At 45.9% G+C, this 22448-nt stretch overlaps 1 protein-coding gene and 1 long non-coding RNA gene across 13 annotated transcripts; one reads left to right on the forward strand and one right to left on the reverse strand.

The window, feature by feature from the left end:
* Positions 1 to 4355: 4355 nt before the first annotated feature.
* LOC109763205 (uncharacterized) lies at positions 4356 to 8685 on the forward strand. 3 transcript variants are annotated; one of them, XR_002232855.4, is made up of 7 exons: positions 4356 to 4725; positions 5651 to 5731; positions 5913 to 6112; positions 6434 to 6535; positions 6605 to 6793; positions 6906 to 7014; positions 7860 to 8685. It is a non-coding gene; the product is annotated as an uncharacterized lncRNA (long non-coding RNA). The 3 variants fall into 3 exon arrangements; XR_005767568.3 differs by having other exon boundaries at positions 4401 to 4725; positions 6437 to 6535; XR_002232856.4 differs by having other exon boundaries at positions 4401 to 4725; positions 5918 to 6112.
* A 1863-nt stretch (positions 8686 to 10548) lies between these two features.
* LOC109763197 (uncharacterized) lies at positions 10549 to 22048 on the reverse strand. Of its 10 annotated transcripts, none has more exons than XM_073508321.1 (14): positions 18421 to 18652; positions 18218 to 18333; positions 17855 to 18118; positions 14783 to 14886; positions 13454 to 13491; positions 13293 to 13373; positions 13130 to 13212; positions 12727 to 12875; positions 12202 to 12646; positions 12070 to 12131; positions 11810 to 11982; positions 11646 to 11731; positions 11030 to 11115; positions 10549 to 10936 (listed from the first exon to the last, which is right to left on the reverse strand). In XM_073508321.1, exons 2-11 carry the CDS (start codon positions 18218 to 18220, stop codon positions 11898 to 11900), a joined length of 1314 nt encoding a protein of 437 aa, XP_073364422.1. In that variant the 5' UTR covers positions 18221 to 18333; positions 18421 to 18652; the 3' UTR covers positions 10549 to 10936; positions 11030 to 11115; positions 11646 to 11731; positions 11810 to 11897. The 10 variants fall into 10 exon arrangements, 8 of the variants coding, with proteins under 8 accessions (XP_073364422.1, XP_020177640.1, XP_073364421.1 ...); XM_020322051.4 differs by having other exon boundaries at positions 12727 to 12884; XM_073508320.1 differs by having other exon boundaries at positions 11646 to 11734; positions 12727 to 12884.
* Between the last annotated feature and the right edge of the window lie 400 nt (positions 22049 to 22448).

The following is a 22448-nucleotide window of genomic DNA, read 5'->3' on the forward strand; positions in this document are numbered from 1 at the left end:
TCTCCAGGCGGTGTGGCCCATTCGCCTGCCTCTGAAAATTCGGATCTTCATGTGGCAATGGATCCGCGGTCGGCTCCCGTCTGGGGTGGAGGTTCGCAAGCGCAATGGTCCGGGCCCCGGTCTTTGCCCGCTCTGTAGTACCCCCGAGGACTCGAACCACACCTTCTTCTCCCGCGTGTCTGCTCAGTTTGTCTGGAGCTGTTTTAGAGAGGCTGTGGGTGGTGATTGGTGCCACACCAACTTCCCCGACCTCTTCGCCGAACTCCAGACCTCCCCCCTGCCCACTCGCCACATTAGGTGGCTTGAGATTGGTGCTCTCGCGTGGACCCTCTGGACGATTCGCAATAAGCTTGTGATTCAACGCACTATGCTTCGACGGGCTACTGACGCTCTCTTCAAATTGTCTGGTTACTTGCAGCTTTGGCGGTCGCTTAGCCGCCCTCGAGACCGGGACGCCATGTCCGCCTTCATCGCCGACCTTCGATCGATGGCCGTCCGCCTGTCGCCGCCGCCTCCACCGCCTCCTCCAGAGCCTGATTAGATGATTGGCGTGCTCCCCGGCCCCGGCCCCGGCCGTGCCTCTTTTATGTTGTTTTTTGGGCTTGTTGAGCTGTGCCCTCAGCAGAATCTTTGGACTTCTTGTTGTATGTCTTGGGTGTGTGTGTTCTGAACTAGTTCATGTATGTATGCTCTGGACGGTTGCTTTATTTATAAAGCGGGGCGAAAGTCTTTTTTGGTAAACAATTCGCTGGTTGCCGATTACTTTCTGGATTCTGGGCTTCTGGTAGTGCTGCACGTCTCGAACCAAGCTAGCCTATGGAGTAGATTGTTGGTCATTGAAGCACACACTCATACACAGGAGGTTGACCTCGTGCATGGCAGGGCTGCATGCAGCCGGCATCCGTTAGCACACGCTGATTAATCCGGTCGTGTTGCTAGGTGTAGCTGAGTTAGCACTGCTGATTGATTTGGCCATGTAGTAAAGTTATCAGTAAAAAAGCTGCAGCAAAACAATAGCAGCCAAACACTGCGGCGGACTTGTCAAAACTGAGAAAAACTACGTTTTTTAGAAACCAGAGTATTTGTTGCCCACCCATCAGAATACTGTGGTTTTAAAATACTTTGGTTTTCCCGAAACTATACTGCCAAACTAAGCCTTATTGTGTGGGCAACCGATTGAGGAAACTATAGATCCTATGATATTCAAATGCCAATTCAGTACAGACTGCTAGTTGAAGCCGGGCATTCTTTGACTACAAACGTTTTAAATTATGTTGTTACGTATAGAAGTAATTATAAGTACATTTGAATATATTTCATGAAAATTTTAGTGATACCAAATCGAGTCGTTGTTGGTGTTTTTTTTTGGTATAATGATGACAAAATGTAAATATATGGCTAACAGAACTCTAAATGGCGCCCAATATCAATTAGAGGAACTCTAAACGAATCATCGTTTGCTAAAAAATGCAAGTCAGCCGAACTTAGGCCGCGTTTGTTTTCTCTCCGCCCCTGGAACTCCGCTCCGGGAGCGGACCATACTTTACCTGAATTTGATGGAGCTGGCAAAACCCAACTCCCCAACTCTGCGGAGCGGGGAAGTTCCGAATAGGGCTTTAGTTTATAACAAAAAGGTTGGCCATACAATGGAAAAGGGTGCGAAGTCTTGAGTGGACAAAATGGATTATTGCAATACAGACGCCAAACACAATTTAATTATCCTGTGGAAATTTAATAGGTCATTTCTCTATAATCATGTGGTTAATGCAATCAAACCCCGGTTGCTGGAGCTAAGGGGTGAAAGGAAAAGAGCACAGTTTAGGGGTGGTGGAGCTGTGCAAAACGTGTGACTGATGCCTAGCTAGGAAATTACTGCAAAACTAAGTTGGCGGTCGAACAAATTAACCAAATGCATTCATGCGCGACGCATGAGAAGCTGGGGCGAGCAAATTAAGCATGGAGGTGCGTAGTTGCCGGACGCGTGCTGCATCTCCAGGCAGCGCGCCAACTGATTCAGTTTGTATGTCCGGTGCACTCGATCTGCCCATATATACCACCTTTCTTCTGCAAAGCCAGCCACACCATCGATCTCCATCTCCACACATTTCATCGGAGAAGCATGGTTTCCATGGCGGCGGCCAGGATCGCCGTCCTCCTGGCCGTGGCAGCGCTCTTCACCGCGGCGGGGGCAGCGGATCCCCAACGCGCAAAGGGAGCACATTGCTGGCGGTGCTACTCTTCCTGCATGCACAAGTGCGACGGCCACCGTGATGCCGCCGCCCGCTCTGCCAGCCGTACTCAGCCCGCAGTCCACACAACCGTCGATGATGGTGCAGCAGCCTCCTCCATCCCCGTCAACTCTACCAATGGCACTGCAGCAGTCGTACACTCCACCGATGGCACTCTAGCCACTGTTGACAAAACCGATCCAGCAGTCGGCCACATCGGTGATGCCAACGACGACGATAACAAGGACTACGACAAAGATGACGACAAGGACGACGGCGATGATAAGGACGACAATAAGGATGACAAGGACGACGACGATGATAAGGACGACAAGGACGATGATGATAAGGATGATGATGACGACGACGATGATGATGATGATGATGATGATGATGACGACGACGACGACGATGACAACGGCGGCAGCGACTGGGCGAAGTACTTCAAGTGCAAGAAGAAGTGCATCGTGGACTGCTACAGGAGCCTCCGCCACCGCCACCGCCACCACCACCACCATCCAAGCCCGGGTCCAAAGCCCCCGAGTCCGAAGCCACCTAAGCCAAAGCCCACACCTCCAAAGCCCGCTCCACCTAAGCCCATGCCGCCGCCATCGCCCACGCCACCGAAGCCAACCCCGCCCATGCCACCACCATCGCCCATGCCACCGACGCCAACCCCGCCCATGCCACCGACGCCAACCCCGCCCATGCCGCCACCATCGCCCATGCCACCGACGACAACCCCGCCCAAGCTGCCGAGCCCTCCTAATACACCGAAGCAAAAGCCAAAGCCGAAGGCGCCCGTGTCCGCTCAAGACTAAGCCTAAGCCAAAACCGCCATGCCCACCATCAGCCATTGTATCTTCGTCGACGAACACCAGCAGCAACTGATAGGTGTAAGCCATGACGTCTACACGCACATATTTGGAGCAGAGCTCGCAACATATATACAACATATAAGTAGAGAGATTATGGTTGCTGCGTATCAGTATATATAGATTATTACCCCGGAAAAGAATATAGATTATTCTATAAGGTTACTCTATAGATGAAGAAGTAATTCATCAGCTCTAGCTAAGCTGGGTATAGAACAGCAGGTGTTACTGAATATCCGATCTATGTACATGTTGTGTAATCGAGATTATTGTGGGAATATGCTAATCTCCTGTATATCAGCTATGTTTGTTTGTTTACAGCTTTTGAAGAGAATATAAATTCAGCTTTACCATTCTCCCCTACTTATTAATTGGTAATTGATTATCGCTTTGGTTCATTTTTTTCACAAGCAAGAGAGAGAACTATATGAATCACTAGTGATCGTGCAGATGCAATGCATGGCCAATGACAAAATATTGTACATATCAAGTAGATGATTTGTTATTCAACTTTCAAGCTGATGATAAATCCAGTGTGGGAAAACTATACTCACTCCGATCCATATTAATTGTCTTTGCTTTATATAACATCCCCGACAAAGAAACCGAACAGTGCAACAAAACATTGCTCCTTCTGCACTCTTGTAGATTCAGATAACAAATTGGCCCAGCAATTAGCACAAATAAATTTCAGGCTGCAAGGTGAATGGTAGTATACTAGAATGGCTACGCATCTGCCTCTCATATTATTTGTCCAAAAGCTCTGAAGCAATTTGATGATTGCGGTCCAAATGAATGCTGATGGTCAACCTCAACCATATCAACAAAAACTAACAACTCACGAACATCACAGACCGAACTTCAAGGAGTTTTTTTTCTCATATAACATGCTTACGCCTCAAATTACAGCTAATGTGAACCGAATTGCAGGTAATAATCATATCCTAGAAGGCACATATTGTTTGTCAGGGCAAACCATTCTCTGGAATAACATAGAGAAAGCAAAAGAAGATCAGATTTTACCCAGCTTGCCCAAAGTGATGGTTCTCTTCTCTTCTGCATAAGTCATACTGCCCCCGCAAAAAAAATATAAGCCCCGGCAAAAAAGAAAGAATAGGTCATATTGTATATATGTACCTAAATGCTAAAAAGTGCACGGATGCTCGTTTGCTCGCGCGAGCACACACCCTGAGAGCCGTCCGATCGCAACACGCACGCGGGATCGTGACCCAGGGGGTTTTTTGTCGGAGAAGATTCGTCGGCTCGGTGTCCCTCTTACGACAACCATCAACCTGGGGAGGGCCCACCACTACACCCACTCCTCGGTGCTGTTCCCCCAATCCCTTCTCCCCCGCACATCTCGCTCGGCCGCCGTGGGTTGCATCGCCGCCGCAGAAATTGGAGCGCCAGCCGGCTGCCGCACAGGTCGCGGGTGGTGGTTGAGCGCGCGCGCGGGGCGGAGGCGCGAGAGGCTGCGGTGGTGCGCGCGGGGACTGCAGAAGAGAGGCGGAGCGGGTGAAGGTCGCCGCGGTGCTCTGTCTCCAATCCGCCAAGGGGTGCGGGGTGAAGGTCGCCGGCGACGCTGCGTTTCCGGTGAGGGGACTCGCCACGGAATTTCTGAGGTAAGAATCACGTTGTTCCCCGCCCTTTTTTCACGGTTCCATTTCTGCTCGGGGATAAGGGTGGCCCTAGTTCGTTGATGCGTTTAGGATTCATGGGCACAGGGAGGGGGAGAGGTGATCATGCGCGCAGAGAGGGGAGGCCCTAGTTCATTGCTGTCCCTTCCCAAACATTTTTCCGAGCCCAGTGGGCGGATCCGTTGTGTGCATCTCGTGTTAATTCAGTCGAATCGAGTATGTGATTTGCCTGAGATTTGTGTAGGAGTTGCCTGACTCATGTCTATTTTTTCATGTTAATTCAGTTGCTTGGAGATTTTGGATTTTGCCTGAGATTTGTGTAGGAGTTGCCTGACTCATGTTAATTTGAGTTGCTACGAGATTGTGTAGATTTTTTGTTGTTGGTGGGATTGATGAGTTGCTTCAAGTTTGTTAGGGGTTGCCTAACTACGTTAATTGAGTTGCCGAATCTAGAGAGGCTGGGGAGTTTGGGGAGTCTCGGACAAGAGTGCCCATGTTAATTTGAGTTGCCAATATGATGTGGATTTTTGGCAGGTTAATTAATGTTGTGTGAGGTTAGTTTTTTGGTGTAGAAATTTGCCATAAGTCAATATATGAGTTGCCTTGACTTTGTGATCCATAATTCATGGTAATTCATATTGTGTTTGCTAAAGTGTTGAGTACCAGGGGGGTGGGGTGTGGGTGTCTGGTCTGTTTTGTCACTTTTTTATTTGTTGCTTAAGTCATTTTTAGATTTTGGGATTGAGGTAGGATGGCACATCAGCAAGCTCTAGCAAGTTTTTGAGCCATGAAACAGGCAAATATAGTGCTATAAGCAGACAAGTTTTCATCAAGCAGAAGAAATTGTATATGTGGCTAATAATTTTTATATATTTTTTCATTTCCCTGATATCCTTTTGTGTTTTTGCAGCATCAACAATGTCTGAGACAAGCAAAAAAAAGTGACGGTCAGGTCGCACAAGCAACCCAACAGGGTGTAGATGAAATAGAGGTAACCACTTTTTCTCGGGCTGAAATAAAACAGGTGGCAGGTGTGGCACAGGGGCGGTGTTGTTCCTTTTTTTACTAGTGTTTTTTCAAGATGAATATGGTGGTGGGACGGGGCGGTGGTGTTGTCATGTTCGAGTTATGCGACTATTTTTTACTAAACAAACAAGCATCATTTTTTTCAGCGCAGGTACGCCCACCACAGCAACAAAACACGCCGGTAATTGTCTACAAGTGTATGCGCACTAAAGAGATCATCTATCGTGGGAAGCGCCCATCAGACATAGATAGTAATACCAGTGCACCAGATGCTGATTTAGAAGGCAAGGATATCATGCAAGAGGAGGAATCGAAGCCAAAACGGCGGAGGACAGGCGAAAACGAGGTAAATATGCGTGCACTTAGTAGTTTCCACCGCCCCTTTTTTTTGCTAAGGCTGGATGATCATGAGTTTTCCAAGTTATGTATCATGTGATGTGAATGCGTGGCAACTTAGTAAAAAAAAATCTCGAAAGCATCATGCGTAAGCAAGTTCAGTATTGGAGGCCTCGGATGAGTGCTGTTTTTGTTATTTTTTGGTGCGCATTGGAAGGCTATTTGCCTGGTTTTTTGGTTTTACTTGCTTGGAATTGGTATGTGAGTTTCCAGTATCCGAGAGACGATATCCAGAAAGTCATCTGAATGCACTCTTTTTCGTTTTGTGTAGTAGAAACTAATGGATGGATCAAGCAAAAAGGGCATTCAAGAAGATCATCATGCAGTTAATCGTGATGCTGATCCCTCGCATGCGATTGAATATCATCAAGAGGTGTGTCAGAAAAAAGATTCAATAAACTTGTTGTGTGTTCTTTTAACTTGTTGCGTGTTCTTTTTGCAGGGCTAGAGACGCACACCCTTTATTGGGTACCAGCATCGGGGAAGAAAGGAGATTGCTTCCCGTGGCAAACGTCCGCTAGACATCAACAACAATCCGAGTGTTTCCACAGATGGTGATGGAAATGTTGAGAAAGACACTGCTGTGGAACAACCACCAAAAGCAAAACGTCAAAAGACCGGATCTAACGAGGTAATACACAGTCGCTTCACTTCTGATCAACATTTGCCCAAGTTCTGCTGTCAAGTTGCCTAACTGTCCAGGAAATACACATGTTTCATCTGTTGTTGTATTTTTCTTCTAGGATAAGAGAAACAGGGCATCGCCTGCAAGGCTTTTCAAGCTGAATAAACTTCTTGTACCTGTTTAACAAGGCCAAGCTCAAGTCACTTTCAGTCAATTTCTGACACCAGGTACCATAAATCCATCTCTATATGAAAACAGTTGTTGCATAGTAGTAATCCTTTCTTGCCTAACATTATTTTTCTTCAACCAGCTTTTTTTACATTCATTTCTTTCTTGCTTAATCATGACATGTAAGTTGCCTAAACATATCACCAAAGTTGCCGAAAACACCTGAAATTTTGCTTCAGAAGAATACCCATGTCAGTTTCATGTTTGATTCACAATACTACTGAATTTGCACGAAACAAGCCCTAAAACTTTGCCTACCATTGTTTTCTTGCAAGCAGTTTTTTTACACATCATTTTCGTCCTTTGCTTAAACATAACATGTAAGTTGCCTAAAACATAGCACTTAACTGGCTAAAAACATCTGGAGTTTTGCTTCATAATAACCATACCGGTATTTCTTGCTTCACATTTGTCCTAATTTTGCCCAAACAAACCCTCAAACTTGCCTACCATTATTTTCCTTCAACCAGCCTTTTTTTACATTGACTCCCCACCCTTTTTGCTTAATCTTAACATGTAAGTTGCCTAACCATAACACTTAACTTGCTTAAAACAACCAGTCGTTGCACAACACTCCTGGATTTGTCCAAATAGGGCTTGAAGCTTGCCGAAACATCTACACACACACCTTGCTTACGATCTACAGTTGCTCAAAACAGGCCAAGCAAGTTGCTTTACCAGTAAACATACTTGTGTTTCTACCAACTTATTAAGCAGAACAACAAACCCATCAAAGCAATTAGGCAAAAAATCTAACATTTGCAGCAATTAACAGCACCTGTGCAACTTTGTATTTCTGTTTTTTCATCCAGTACATGCTCTTACACATTTTTTTAAACTGCAGCCTTATACATATCATGCGGAAAGAGAAAGGGAGGCTTGTGTTCTTCAGTAACCCAGGGGACAGGGATGAAAGGGAGGCTTGTGTTCTTCAGTAACCCAGGGGACAGGGATGAAAGAAGCACACAACCATGGGGGAAAGTGAAAGCTAAATCTGACCTTTTTCTGTGCTTCTTCTACCCTTAGTCAATATGAATTGCCTGGAGAACAAATCCTAAACCAGCCACCATTGGAGGATTATGGAGAGTTTTCTGGATCTGGGAGTTGTCCCTTTGTGGCTTGGGAGAGAGAAGAAGATGGGGCTGGGCGATTTGATGGGGAGAAAAGGAGACGCCCAGGGGGGTGGAGGAGGGAAACACGTGGGGGAGGGAGGATCAGGTGAGTTCCGCGGCTCGATGGTTGGGTGGAAGGAATCGGGAGCGGGGGCCAGGTACTTTCCTATTCTGGATAGGAGGGACAGAAAATTACTATTTTGGGAGGGCTGCCAGGGAACGCTAGGGAGCAGCCTCCCTAGACGCGTCCATATATGTATGTACATATGTGTCCAATTCTGCACAAATGAAGAAAAGCAATACAACAGAAAATATCTCAAGATGGCAATGATAGCTTACTGAACTTCTTTTGCATTCATGTGCAACATGCCTATGACTGCAGAGACAAAACATCTTTAGAAGCAGGAATTCAATGAGTTGGAACTCCACATACCTATGATTGTATTTCTGACATATCAATATGCTTGAGACACATTTTTAGAAATAGGAATTCAGTGTGTTGAAACTCTGAACTCTGCGACGTGCCTATGATTATACTTGTCCCCTATCATCTATCAATACTAGCAGGCGGAAGGCGCGGCGGGCAGGCTGAGCCCGCGTGTGTGTGTTGTTCTTTATTTTAGAACAGAAGGAGTGAGTGATAATGGGGTCGAGCTAATAGCGAATAAGTCTTTTTGTCAGATTTCAGAAATTTTCATTACACAGACCATTAAAACATAATTAGAATCTGGAATCAGTCGTTCATTATTTGACACTTCCGACTTCTGCTAGCTATGAAAATCGGATGCATCATAAACAAAAATTCAATGCATATGCCTCCGCAAGATGTTAACTTTGTAATCTTTGCAAGATTAGAATCAAAGTATCGTATTATTAGCCTAGGAAGTCTGCAGCGTGATGAAAGGTAACATATAACGTCGGAGGATGGATATCCCCTATATGTACAACAGTCAATTAGAAATCAGTGTGTTTCTCATCTTTACCAAATCAGTACGGCCAAAAAAAAGCTAAAGCAGCACAACTACACCACAACCTAATTAGTCGGCTGCCGAACTATGTTTGAATGCTGTAGTTTAGTTATCCAGAACATGTACTTCTAAAAGAGAAACCTAGAACATTTGAAAATAAAAGCAGATAAATACTAAGAGCTTGATAAATGAGAAAACCTCGTAAACCAACATTAAGCAACTATACTGCTTCAGTGCAAGTTGGTCAATCATCTGCCAAGCAAAAGTAGCATCCATCGCTAACCATTTGTCGTGCATAAAGTAGTGTCTCGCATAACAACCGAATATCTTAATTTTACCGGAATTATTGACAATGACCTACCGTGCCGCAAAAGTAGATGTGTGAGTACCACCAAAGACCACAGCAAGAAAACAATGCAAGTATAAATGTTCCTCGTGCCCGTCATATAAACTACATTTCTAAATACCATTGTTACTCTTTTTCTTCACAGATTATCGCTAGTTTGAATGCACTGAACCTTTTAGTGTGATTTTCAGTTAATGAAAACATTTTTTATCGAACTGTACATGCTTATATTCATATATTAGATGTGAGTACATGGATTAGATAGTCGATTCTCCATTCTACTCCCATCACTTGCAGCAACATTTCTAACCACTAGATGACTCGTTGCGCCGATGGCGCAAAGAGCGAGTTCAAACCAAGCATTGATAGAGTGAGCATAAAAATATGTAGATACCCATTAGAGCATATGGATTTTTTTGCATCATGGAAGTTTTCAGTCATGTAGCGAAGTCCACCAGCGTAAGATGATGGCATTACATTTTTCTTAGCGGTCTCGGTTCCATCAAGCTTACCAAGGCCAACAACAGCAACAATAAGCTGGAGTTTTTCAACGCGCATGTCATCCTGAGGTTCTTCGGAAAGGGTTCTCATTGAATAGCGAGAAGATTATGAGCCAACAGGTCACCAGAGCTACCAGAGCAACAGCCAAATAGCAAGCAGAAGATGATAGGACAGCAACCAAATGCTCTTCTAAAAAAATACATAGCAGAGAGAACTTATTTGCGGTTCATCTTACAGAGGAATGTTGTTATAATGAAAACTATGTAATCACACTTTGTTTTTTTTCCGGATCTTTAAAGTGCACAGTGGTTCTGTGTTACTCTTGTATAAACCCTGAGCAAGGTATAGGCCATTTAAAAATCCGGGAAAGACACCTGAACAGTATACAAATTATGCAAACTGACAGTAAAAGCTAAACATAGGTAGGACATAAAGAGGAGCTGGTTACTGTGCATGAAGTAGGCAGAATGATGATTAATTTTAGCAGCTAATTTATGAGCATTCAGTTGACACGGCAGAATATAATGATTATCCTGTCAGATAAATTAGGCAAGCAGGGTCCATAAAGCAGCAGGCCCAGGACTAAGCAGAAGACACAAGAAGGCATACAAAGGGCAACGACATTGACAAGCAGTAGATTAAGTACCATGGCCCAACGGCATTTACAATGAGTAGAAATTGTCATAGGAAGGGAGATAAGATAGAAAGGGTCAACGTGATATTTACAACGCATAGCAGATGGTCTGTTTGAGCGCCTAAATAGAGGAATTGTCATGACAAGGGCTTGACATAGCTCCACAGATGCCAAAGCCGTGTCTTAAAAAGGTGCACAAAATACATCAGATGCATAACCAAAAGTGTGCCGGGCTGGCGATCTTCACACCCGACGGCGAGACCGCTGCTACGATGCAGTAGAGCTGAGAAGCTCTCTTGACCAGCATATCCATCTAGCGGCTAACTTAGCTTGATAAGAAAGCAGAACATAGAAGATACCCTAAGGAAGGAGATGAACCATTAGTCAATCTACGACGACAGGTCATGTACGCCGGATGCACCAGGAACAGAATTCAAGAAGGGATTGTCGTACCATATGTACACGGCGAACCTAGCCTATTGAAGAACTACCGCTTTGCTTTCTTTGGAACGCTGGCGCCCTTGGCCACTGCATTTACCCTGAGTTGCAAGCAGTGTGAAAAACAAGAGGCATCTCAGGAAAGCTAGCACCGGCATATATAACAAGAAGCATAGAATGTAATAAGAAGAAAAGCACAAACACCAAATGTAGTAGATGTAGGCCAGCATAATTTAGTAGCAGGCTAAGTGAGCCCAAAAAACACAGCTGATTCAGTTACATGGTTAATTTAGTTGCATATATGAAGTATGTTATCTACTATGCAACAACAAGTATCGCTTGCACAAGCATCAGAAATGAAACAGGAGCATCACACAATACTAAGCAGAACAGATGTTGCATCCTGAAGCTATAAAGCTGTTTTACTGGGTATTTGGTAAGCTCTAATCTAACAGTGAAAAAAAAGGTTCAATGAAACTCCATCACATGCATCGGTTAAGAAGAAAACAATTTGTAAATCATATAGAATGAAGCTTTGCATTTTTAAAACGACACGACCAAGGAAGAATAACAATCATCAGGATACACCCTGCACTGAACTGGGAAAATGTAATGGACTAAGAGCCTTTACCTCTTGTTTTTAGTCAGCTCAGGAATAACATTCGGTGCATCTTCAGCAGCTGCGGTTTCAGTCTCTTGACCAACTTCTTTAGTTTCCTACTACAAAACATTGGTGTGGATCATGCATGGTTTGTGCATAAGGGGAAGGTAGTTACATGTGAAAGAGGCACGAACATTTGGCATGGGTACAGCTTCAACTGTATCTTCAGTAGAAGCACTCTTTTCAGCTTTGGCAATAACAAAGGTAGTAGAAGCAGGTAGGTCAGCCCCCTTTAACTTCAGCGGCGGTGATCTTCAAAGGTGTAGTGAAAAGCTTGCACCGAGAATTTTTTGGGCACGGTGATTTGCTGCTTCCCAAGACAAAAAATACATTAGCCGCAGGCAAAGAAAAAGAATTTTGAAACTTCATGATAGCATAAAGGAAGGGTTGATACCTAGGCGTTTTAGGCATAGTGGCCTGCCCTTTGCTTTTGAACGCAGAGATAGGAGTGTTCATCTGGAAAAGAAACAATATAAGAGCCAATCGATGGAAAGAGTTTGAAAGGGGGAATGACCAGTAGATATACCTCATCTAGAGGGAGTGCAGTAAGTGTAGCCGATCCTGTAGGGAAAGACTCGAGAATGGGCAACGCTGCACCAGAGTTCTCAGCAGAAGACGACGTTCCAGATGCGCCTGATGCACCACCAAATCCCAAGGGTGGAAGTTCAGGCTTAAAGGTTTGATCGATCCTGCTAACTTGGAAGGACAGCTGAGTGCTTGTAGGCTGGAAGCTCTTGGTGGAGATAGAAACAACAAGCACATACTTCTGAGCAACAATGCGGGAAATTTCAGTAGGCATTGCCACATCGCCACCTCCTATCTGGGCAAGATCATGCACACTTGTAAAACCTGGGTATTTGCGTTCAATTAGAGGCAGGACTGGCTTGCCAACAACACTCCTTGCAGCTTTATCAAACCACATGAATTCTGCTTCAGCTCCACCATCACTTCCAAAGGTGCACACGCAGTATCTACATACCACAAACCAAATGGACTAAGAAGCAAGCGAATATACAGATGGAACAAAGCCTCATGCGGGAAATGCACTCACGAGGGATCTGCATTAACGGAAGGGCAAGTGGGGTCCGAGCAACGGAAATGCCTTCCAAAAACATAGGTTGTTTTATGACATTCCCGGCATGACAGGAACCACCAGCAATTGTCATAGCCCAGCCTTGTAATAATAACCTTCACCAATAACTGTTTCTTCTACATTTGATCAGCAACACAATTACAATGAGAAGGAAGGCAAGTTGAAAACAGGGATAGAACAAAAGAATTTTTTGCTCCCATGGATGTAAAAGCAAACAAGCAATTGTACTGGGCCTTTTATAATCAAGCAGGGGTTCTAAAAACTGAGGCGGTTTCTTAAAGGGATCAACAAATACTTTTCCAGCCTTACAAGAATTGTTGTATATAACACGCCTTTTTGTGATAGCAGACTGTGACTTTACCCTCTCACGCCACCAAAAGCTAGCCCCGCAGTGGTTGCATCGGTAGTCGGGAGCTCCGTAGTATGACCTCTTTGGGTAGAAATCTATAGGAGTTTTAAGAGCGATAAGAACGCAGAACATTGGGAAGGGGAAAACAACATGGTTAATAATAACAAAGAGATACCTTTAAGGATCTCGACTTCGTCAGGAGAAAAACCAACCCAACCAGGTTCCAGAGGAGATGCTAGGGTATGCTCTGCGAGAGCTAGAACAAGAAGGCACCAACATGACATAGAGAACGCAAGGAAGCAGCACTACAATCGATCAAGGAGAACATGAACTAACCATTCTTGTTGTGGGAGCAGAGCCTGTCCAACAAGAACCTGCACATTTTACGGTTGTGGGAAGTCTCAGCAGAAGAAAGAGATACGAAACACAAAACATGCTAAGGGAGAAAGCCCTATTTATCAACGGATGCCAAGAGTTGGCATAACTAAAAAGGTGTAAAGAACATACGTTTCCTCTTTCAAACAACAAGGGGAACGGCAGGCGTGGCCGACACAGGAGGCAAAAGAGCTGCAGCACGAGCAGCACGGCGTGGGAGAACAGCACGGTGCACAACAGGAGAATGGGCTGAAGGAACAGCCGGTCTGGCAGGAACAGCTGCCCGGGCAGGAATAACACGGCGCGGAGGCATACCGCAACCAGAGAAACTAAAAGCACGAAAAGATACACGCCATGGTACTACAAGAAACAAGCAAACAAGCGGAAACTAAGCTCTAAAATTGCTTCGGTGCAGGTTAAAGGATAATCAAATAAGAATAGCACAATTTTCCAAGGGTATCAACACAGTCATTGAAAGACACATCATATAAGGTAACAAGAATAAACAACATAAGAAGAAAAGAGCATGAAACTGAATTCATTCATTACACACAAATAAATAGAATCCTGGAACAACAGAAGTACCCTGTATAAAAGCTAAATAGAGTACAAAGACGCCAAAAGGCTTGAGTACAGCAATGCCAGGTTAGGCGGTGGCTGTGAGCGAGTACAAAAGGCACTAATGGGTGTAGCTACAGAGGCCGAGCGCGCGCAAGCAAGGGCCCTCTCTAAGTAAGCCGCATAACGAACAGCCGACGCGAAGACAGCGACAACAGCATTCCCTGAATTCCTATAGCAAACCACACACTCATAGCTGTAATCCTTAACTATAAAACCATACATCCCTTGCAAAAACCTAATTGCCTGCAAAGCAGCCTGCTCGTATGCATCTACACAACCTTCCCACCCAGAGGCCCAGGGGAAAAAATTGCAGCATCGCCAGGACACCATCCCCAGGAATGTCAATCTCTACCCCAGCAAGGACATGGCCATCCCCGTCAACCTCATGCATATAGCAAGGGGCAGGCAGTGCACGGTGCGCTGCTACGGCTTCCAGGATTGGAACAACAAAGGACAGCACAACACACATTCTGGACATGCGAAGCAAGGATGCAATAATAAGCATGAAAGAACACATGGAATCAAGAAGTAAAATAATTAATCAACAATAAGCAATGGTAAACAAAGCCACAAAATGACACAACGCACGGAACACACACAGTTAGAAGCGGGCAAATGACAAAATTTGAGATGAGCATAAGGACAACAAGCGAAGAAGGAAGATGGTACCTCCGCACGCCAAAGTAGAGCAGCCGATGTGCCAAATGAGATGAACCACAACAGAACCTTTGCAGAGCTGGAGCCAGGAGATCAATTATCCGAATAATAAAGACCTGTAACACACGAGAAAGCCAAAAAACGTAAGCAAGCATATAGTCACATACCCTCCTTACAGAGGCATGCTAAAGCCTAAACTAAAAGAAACCAACGGAAAGGATAAAGAAAAGAAAGATGGCAACCGCAGCAGGAGAAGACAAGCAACAATTTAATGCGAAGTAACCTGGTGCAGAAGCATTTAAGCAAACCGAGAACACTCAAAAACAACCTCAAACAGCAGTTAAGTATTGCAGACAAGAGCATGCAGACCATATCCATGCAAACGCAGCTAGACCGACATAAACCAACCGAGGCACGATGAACCAAACCAGACAAGATACAACCTTTATAAGAAAAAGCACAAGAAACAAAAAAACATGCGACAGTAGTAACCTGAACAAAGGCAAGGACGAACACTCAACCCAGCCAAACCTAAGATCGAACCAAACCACCCATGTAAGCAGTACGCAACAGATCTGATGCAACCAGCAGCCAGGAAAAACGAACGCAGCGCAAGAAACAACCCATAATGAAAGGAACCTAGGCAGACATTTCATCGAACAGGTGATAAGCAAAGCAAGAGGTGTTGGATAATCCAAACAATCTCTAGTAGTATACGTGTTGGATGTCTAGTAGTAGTCCGAGTAGAGGATGAAGCTCACCCTGAGAAGGACGGACGAACAGGTGAAGAGGCGCACGGCAAACCAGCCGCAGCGAGGCTGCAAACGAGAAGCGAGGAAAAGGAGGAAAGAAGAAGGGATTAATACGCAATGCAAGCAACCGAAGCCATAGCCATAAAATCAGCGAATCAGCGGCGCTCACCCTAACCGAACGCGGAGGCAGGCACGCGAGGAGCCATGAGCAAAGAAGTGACAAGCACGGCGACGGCAACCAACGATGGCGGCGGAGGACGAACAACGACGCCCAGGCGAGACCGAGCGGAGTGGAGTGAATCGAGAGGGAGGCACTGACAGAGGGGAGGATGAGGATGAAAGAAAAGCGCCTCCTCGGTCATCAACAGGACAGGGGCGCTGTAACTCCTAGAGTGACCCAGATAAAGGAGAGCACGAGACCGACAAATGGGCCCAGCCGCACGAAGGGCCACATGCAGCAGAACAACTGGAGAAGTCCCGCGTATGAACAAGAAAAGGGCGGAGCACCCTATTACCCAGCGAGTACAGGCGTGCTGGCACAGCGGCAACCAATGGGAGCAGCGCGCGGCTATGAAGAGACAGAGATGTGGGACCACATCGGCTGAAGCAGAATGGTCACAGGTGGGTCAAACGCACCTCGGTAAAAAAAAATGCCACGGCGGCCTGCAGCCCACGATCGCCTCTGGCTGCCTCTGGCCAACCCACGATCACCGCTCCGCAAGCACGCACCCACGCTCTCACCGCAGGATGGACCCGCGCGCAAAGGCTGGCCCAGCTGTCATCCTCTGCGACCGAAGCACAAAACGTAGAAAAAGAACTAACACCGGGATGTTTGACAGCGAGGTAAAACGCTCAAAGCAAGTATTAAGCGAGATAGAATGGCCAGACCAGATTCTCTTATCTCGCTGCTAGCTGTTTTTTCGGACCACATCGGCTGAAGCAGAATGGTCACAGGTGGGTCAAACGCACCTCGATAAAAAAAATGCCACAGCGGCCTGCAGCCCACGATCGCCTCTGGCTGCCTCTGGCCAACCCACGATCACCGCTTCGCAAGCACGCACCCACGCTCTCACCGCAGGATGGGCCCGCGCGCAAAGGCTGGCCCAGCTGTCATCCTCTGCGACCGAAGCACAGAACGTACAAAAGAACTAACGCCGGGACGTTTGACAGCGAGGTAAAACGCTCAAAGCAAGTACTAAGCGAGATAGAATGGCCGGACCAGATTCTCTTATCTAGCTGCTAGCTGTTTTTTCCTCTCGCACGACACTATTCATAGCGTATACGTGGAGCCGGTGGTTGCGCCTAGCACCCCAGCATCCTTTATAAGGTAAATTGGGGAAAAAGCATCACCGAGGCAACCAATACTTATTATATCAATTGAATTATAAGAAAAATAGGGGACATCCTGAATATGATAATGCACTGAACATCCAATTTACACGGAGGAAAAAACTGTATTTTTTGTCTCGTCTGACATAATAAAAAGCTGGTGCATGTGAAATATATGATAACAGTAATGCTAACACTAAAAATGTCAGTGTCTGTGTTGTACTCCCTCCGTCCCGAAAAACATGTCGCAAGTGGATATTTGCAATTTAGTCCTCCATGTTTTCCCGACCGAACCCGAGGTCCCTCTTCTTCCTCGCTCTCGCTCTCACTCCCTCCCGGCCGAACCCGACGACGGGTGCCGCCTTGCCGCCCCCCGCCGCCCCTCTCCGCCACCGCTCCTCCCGCCCCACGCCGCCCCCGCTGGCACCACCCCTCCCGCCTCACGCCCCACGCCGCATCGTTCCCCGCTTCGTTCCCCAACGTGAAGCACGCGTTTTTTTTTTGTCGATCCTCCCGCCGCTCCTGTCCGACGGCCATGTGTTTACCTCGCCAGGGCACGGCAGTGGGGCGCCCTCCTTTCTCGCATTCCTGGCGCGGCGGCTGCTCGGCGGATTGCAAAGAGGCAGGTGGAGGAGCTCACCAAGTAGCCCGCCGGAGTCAGAGGTCTCCTTTTTCCCCTTCTCCTCCCTTCGATCTACTGCGCCCATGCAATTTCTTCTTTTATCTTCTTCGATTGTTCGGGCCATGTCCACCCAATTTCTTCTTCATCATCCTAGATTTCTACAGGGCGTTCGAGGATAGGGACAAGCCGGCGGCGCGAGCTCTGCCTCCGGGGAGAGGCCGAGGGGCGATGCATCTTTGGCCTTGAGACAAGAACCGAGACCAAATTAGGTGCATCAAAAACTTCAGGTAACAATGGTGAGAATAACTCTGAAATTGACTTGCCGAGTTCCTGCTCAGTGTAACAGGGATATGATTCTGAAAAATATATGCCTGAATTTACCTTCTTGGTGAGAGAATCGCGTGGAACAATGTCAAGTTCGATGACCTTTCTTCCTGACAGAAGCTGCAGCACAACCACGCCAAAGCTGTAGATATCACTTGCGCGCAAGTAAGCTTGGAGTGTGTTAATGTACTCAGGATCCATGTAACCAATGGTTCCCCCCACATCTGTGAAGACCTTGGTCTCCTCCATTTGCAGCGTTTTTGCTAGCCCAAAATCAGACAGCTTAGGCTCCATGTCCTCTGTCAGCAAGATGTTGGTAAGCTGTAAAAATGAATTCAGCACACAAAAGATAAGATGGCTTCGCAAATTTTGCGTGCGCATGCTAATGTCGAGGGATCAAAAATATAAGGATATTGTCACCATAATGTCTCTATGTACAATGCATCCATCGGAGTGTGTGTGAAGAAACCTCAGGACAGATGCACAGTCCCTGAGGATCTTCACCCTTGTTGGCCATGAGAGCAGAGAGTCACTTCCTGCCAATCAATAGCATGCAAAACTTACAGTAATTCAACCTTGTAGCTCGCGAGCTTGAATTAACATGATGGATGGATCCTTCTTACTGAGTAGATCGATTTTCGGCGGCTTCGCTCAAGGCCGACGATTGGGCGCGTGTGGTGGCAGTTCGAGGAGTGGCGACATCTTCTGGTGGATTGTTGTGTGTGCTCTGGTCTGAAAGTTTGTGCTTGGAAGGAGTGGCAACATCTTCAGGTGGAAGGAGTGGCAGTTCAAGGACATCTTCAGCAGTGGTCTGAATTGATTCAGGTGATTCCTGAATTGCTGCATTTTAAACTGCACTAAACAACTGCATTTTCAACTGCTGAATTAGACTGAATGTTCCTCCTGTATAATGTCACAACTAAACATTTGCACTTCTAGAATTAGTGTGCACTTATAGAACTAGTCTGCACTTATAAAATGGCACAATAGTGTACAGGAGTAATCTGTCATGTGACAGTAGTCATGATTAATCATCTTGAGCTTTTTCCATTTAATTTTTGAATCGCAGCATCATTTAAATTTGTTTTTAAACTTGTTTCATGCATCCATGGCCGCACCATAGCAGCGAGTACTGCTTGTTGAGATACTACTGCTCCTGTCAATAGCATACTGAATACTCCTGTCAATAAACTGAATGGCACAGTACTGTACATGAGTATTTAGACAGTTCAGTGTTGACGTATAAACTGAATGTTTAGACAGAGTTCTTATTCATGTGCTCCTGTCAATAGAATCAAAACTGATTTATTACCTTTCCAAGTTTGTTTCTGAACAGTAGTGACCTGGAGTAGTGTAGTGGTCCTGTAGTGACCAAATTTTCAAATACTCTCTCTAAATTGGTGAAAATACCCCTTATACTTCATGCTCAAGATGTTTTTTGCAGAAAATGCTGCCATACTCAAGTTTTTTTGCTGAAAATACTCCATGTTCAAGTTGAATGCATCCAAAATTTTTGTGTTGTCAGCGAGGGACTGAAGAAAATGTGTTCTCAAATTTATTTACTGTAGATCCAGTAGAACAAATTGTGTTGGCAAATTTCAAATTGTGTCTCAGACAATGGCCTGGAGTACTCATCATGGAGTAGTTCTGGTAGATTTCTTGGACTTAAGATTTCAAGATCATGGAGTAGTTCTGGCATGGAGTAGTTATGGCAGATTGATGTATTAATATAGGAGTACTCTGTTTAGAACATGGAGCAAATTCAGTAGACATTTTTAACTGAATGCATCTTTAACTGAATTTGCTAAGTTAAGTGTCATACACAGGAATTCTGCACGCCATCCAAATTGATTTACTAAATATTGGATGTTCAGCACTGTAAGTCAATTTTCTTCCTTTGATAAACTTTACTCCATTCTTTGTATCTAATCTATCCACGCTATGGCTGCATATTTATTTACTGTACCAAACATGTCCACTGAAAATCTGTTTTTGCTATGCCAATCATTTCAGTAAATTAGAATATACAGTAGTATTTCTTGCAAATTGTTTTGTGACTATTCTTGAGATGGTCTTTCTTACTTTAGCTGATCCATCCCATGTGATATGCTAGATTTTAGCATCTGTATTGATGAACCTTTGATGAAACTAAAGAAAAACTGGAAGTGTCCTTGATAGCATGAAATGGACCTCTTAACTAAATAGAAGCGATTTCTTGTCATCCACAGTCCTTTTTTATTTGTTCCATGCTGATAGCTTTGCTGATTTAACATTAATAAGAAAACCATATTGATTTTAAATTTTACATGCAGCTCCTGAGGTGAATAATGTATTGAAAGAGATGTCATCATCAGAGGATGAGCAAGTTGAACACGGCACTGTAGAACATGAATTGTTTTCCATGCCATCTGATGCCATGGAGCATGGAACAAAATTGTTTTCCATGCCATCTGATGCCATGGAGCATGGAACAAATAGCAGCAGCAGCACATAGCAGCAGATCAATCTACAGGCAACTGTACCTTCTTCAGAGTGCAAATAGCAGCAGCAGCAACACGGCGCAGTCACTTGGACCAGCAGCAGCAGCAACACGGCATGTTCACTTGGATCAGCAGCAGCAGCACAGGCAGAGGAGCAGCAGCATCAACACGGGCAGAGGAGCAGCAGCAGCACGGGCTAGCTCCACCGGCGGCAGGGGAGAAGCAGAGGAGAAACAGAGCAGCAGCAGGCACGCGGCCAGATGAGAAGGAGCAGCACGGCAGCCGGTGGGAGCTCGACGAGGACTTGCGGGAGATAGAGGAGGACGCGCGCAAGCTCTTGTCCACCGGATCGTGGAGGCCGGTTCCGGCGATGCCCGTAGGAGATCACGGCGGGAGGGATCGCGGCGGCACACGGGAGGCAGCTCAAGGTGAGAGGAGGACTCGCGGTAGCTCGAGGAAGATGAGAGGGAGCTCCTGCTCCGCCGGATCGTGGTGGGAAATTCCGGCGACGTCCGCAGGTAATCCGGCGAGTGGGGATCGCTGCGGCACAGGTTCGGGCGGCGGCGGCGGCAAAGGTACTTGGCACGGCGGCGGCGGCAAAGGTACGTGGTGACGGAGGCGGAGCACTTCCTGATGGGCGCCAAATCACGCAGCTTGGCGGCGCCGGCCCCTAGCGACGCACGGGCGACGGCGGAGGAAGAAGACGGGGGTGGAGGGACTTGTTTGCGACGGTTTGGAAACTACGAGTTTTTTTTGCAAAATCACCAATGAACTACGGGCACGACATGTTTTTCGGGACGGAGGGAGTACTAACCTGGCAATCTATCACGACAAAATCAAGTTCATAGACTGCATCATTATCTGAGTTTCTGACTCCCAGATACTTGCAAACCACATCATAATTTCGCACTTATAAGATTGCCTAGAATATAGCTCATATTGATGCACCCCAACCTACAACATCAGCAACATTCATTAGAGGATACAATGAAAATTAAGAATAAAAATACTGTTGATATTAAGGGAAAACATGGCAGACCAGCAAATCTTGTGCCAGTAAAAAATTTGAGCTAATAGAAGATGATGAACAAACAAATATAGTCAAGCTACTTTCTTCACCATGAGATCCCATGTATTGAAGTAACTACTAAATATGTCATTTTCAGTTTAGTAGCCTAAATGTACCCTCACTCATGGTGCAATGCCATGATGCATAGAAGATTTTTTACGAAAAAATTGCAACCTATATTAACATATGGGAAGATTGTTTCATGTATAGGGGAGATCTAGTGGCTTACCAACCAACCGGACAATGAGAGCAAGATGTACCATACAACTCACGGCTTCAGCTGTTGTACCCCGTGTGCTTGTCAATCAGCAAGTGCACACAACCTAAGTGCCAGCAGGTAACGCCCTGTTCACAAACCTGAGCAAGAATTGTGAGTTTGCTCTTACGAAAAATTAATGACCTGTGAACCAGGTGCTTGATCGCTTACCAGATCCTGTCGGTATATCTGGTGCCAGCGCCATCCGCCGGCATGGACCTCACGTACCCACAGAGTGCCAGCGTTCAACGCGTCCGCCCTCCTCGTGCAGTTGCCTGGGTGTGTCTACTCGTGTTCAGGCTGTCGCAAAAGCGCAACTGAAGATCGTTGGCGCCGACTGTCTCCTCCAGAACCGCTTGTACCAGGGCTGACCCCATGGAGGCAGGAGGCTTACCGCGCAGGCTAGGACACAAAGAGGCTGGCGGTGGCAAAGCCCACAAGAGGCCATCGATGATCTCGAGCAGCTCCCCACTGGAAGCGATAGGAAGGCCCGATAGGACGCGCATCTTCCAGACCATGCATACGCCGCCATCCTGTGCAAGAGCAAGCAGCCAATTCACAGGTCAGGCCCAATATTCAGCACACAAACTTATGTAAAATACAAAGAAATTTACCAAGGTCAGGCCCTCTTTATACTCCGTATACCACAAGAATGGTATTTCACAAACAGAGCTAGTAATTCGTGGCAGACAAATTTCTAGAAAGAAAAGGGATTGCATTCACAAAACAAAAGGATAGAAAAATTGGTAGATTATTCTTCATGAAGAAGAGTAGAGCCTGACAACCAGAGACATTTGATCAAATAATGACAAATACATGGGAATAGTAAACATGTCAGCAGAAGAT

This window comes from Aegilops tauschii, chromosome 2 (genome assembly GCF_002575655.3).
Source record: "Aegilops tauschii subsp. strangulata cultivar AL8/78 chromosome 2, Aet v6.0, whole genome shotgun sequence".
NCBI classification, from domain to species: domain Eukaryota; kingdom Viridiplantae; phylum Streptophyta; class Magnoliopsida; order Poales; family Poaceae; genus Aegilops; species Aegilops tauschii.

Excerpts from the sequence above, each read along its gene's own strand:
- LOC109763197 (XM_045232845.2), bottom strand. The coding sequence starts at position 18,178 with ATGCGCACGCAAAATTTGCGAAGCCATCTTATCTTTTGTGTGCTGAAT. Across the intron at positions 13,213-13,292 it reads CGAAGTCGAGATCCTTAAAG|ATTTCTACCCAAAGAGGTCA; the intron begins GTATCTCTTTGT and ends AAACTCCTATAG. Across the intron at positions 11,983-12,069 it reads ACTATGCCTAAAACGCCTAG|CAAATCACCGTGCCCAAAAA; the intron begins GTATCAACCCTT and ends CTTGGGAAGCAG.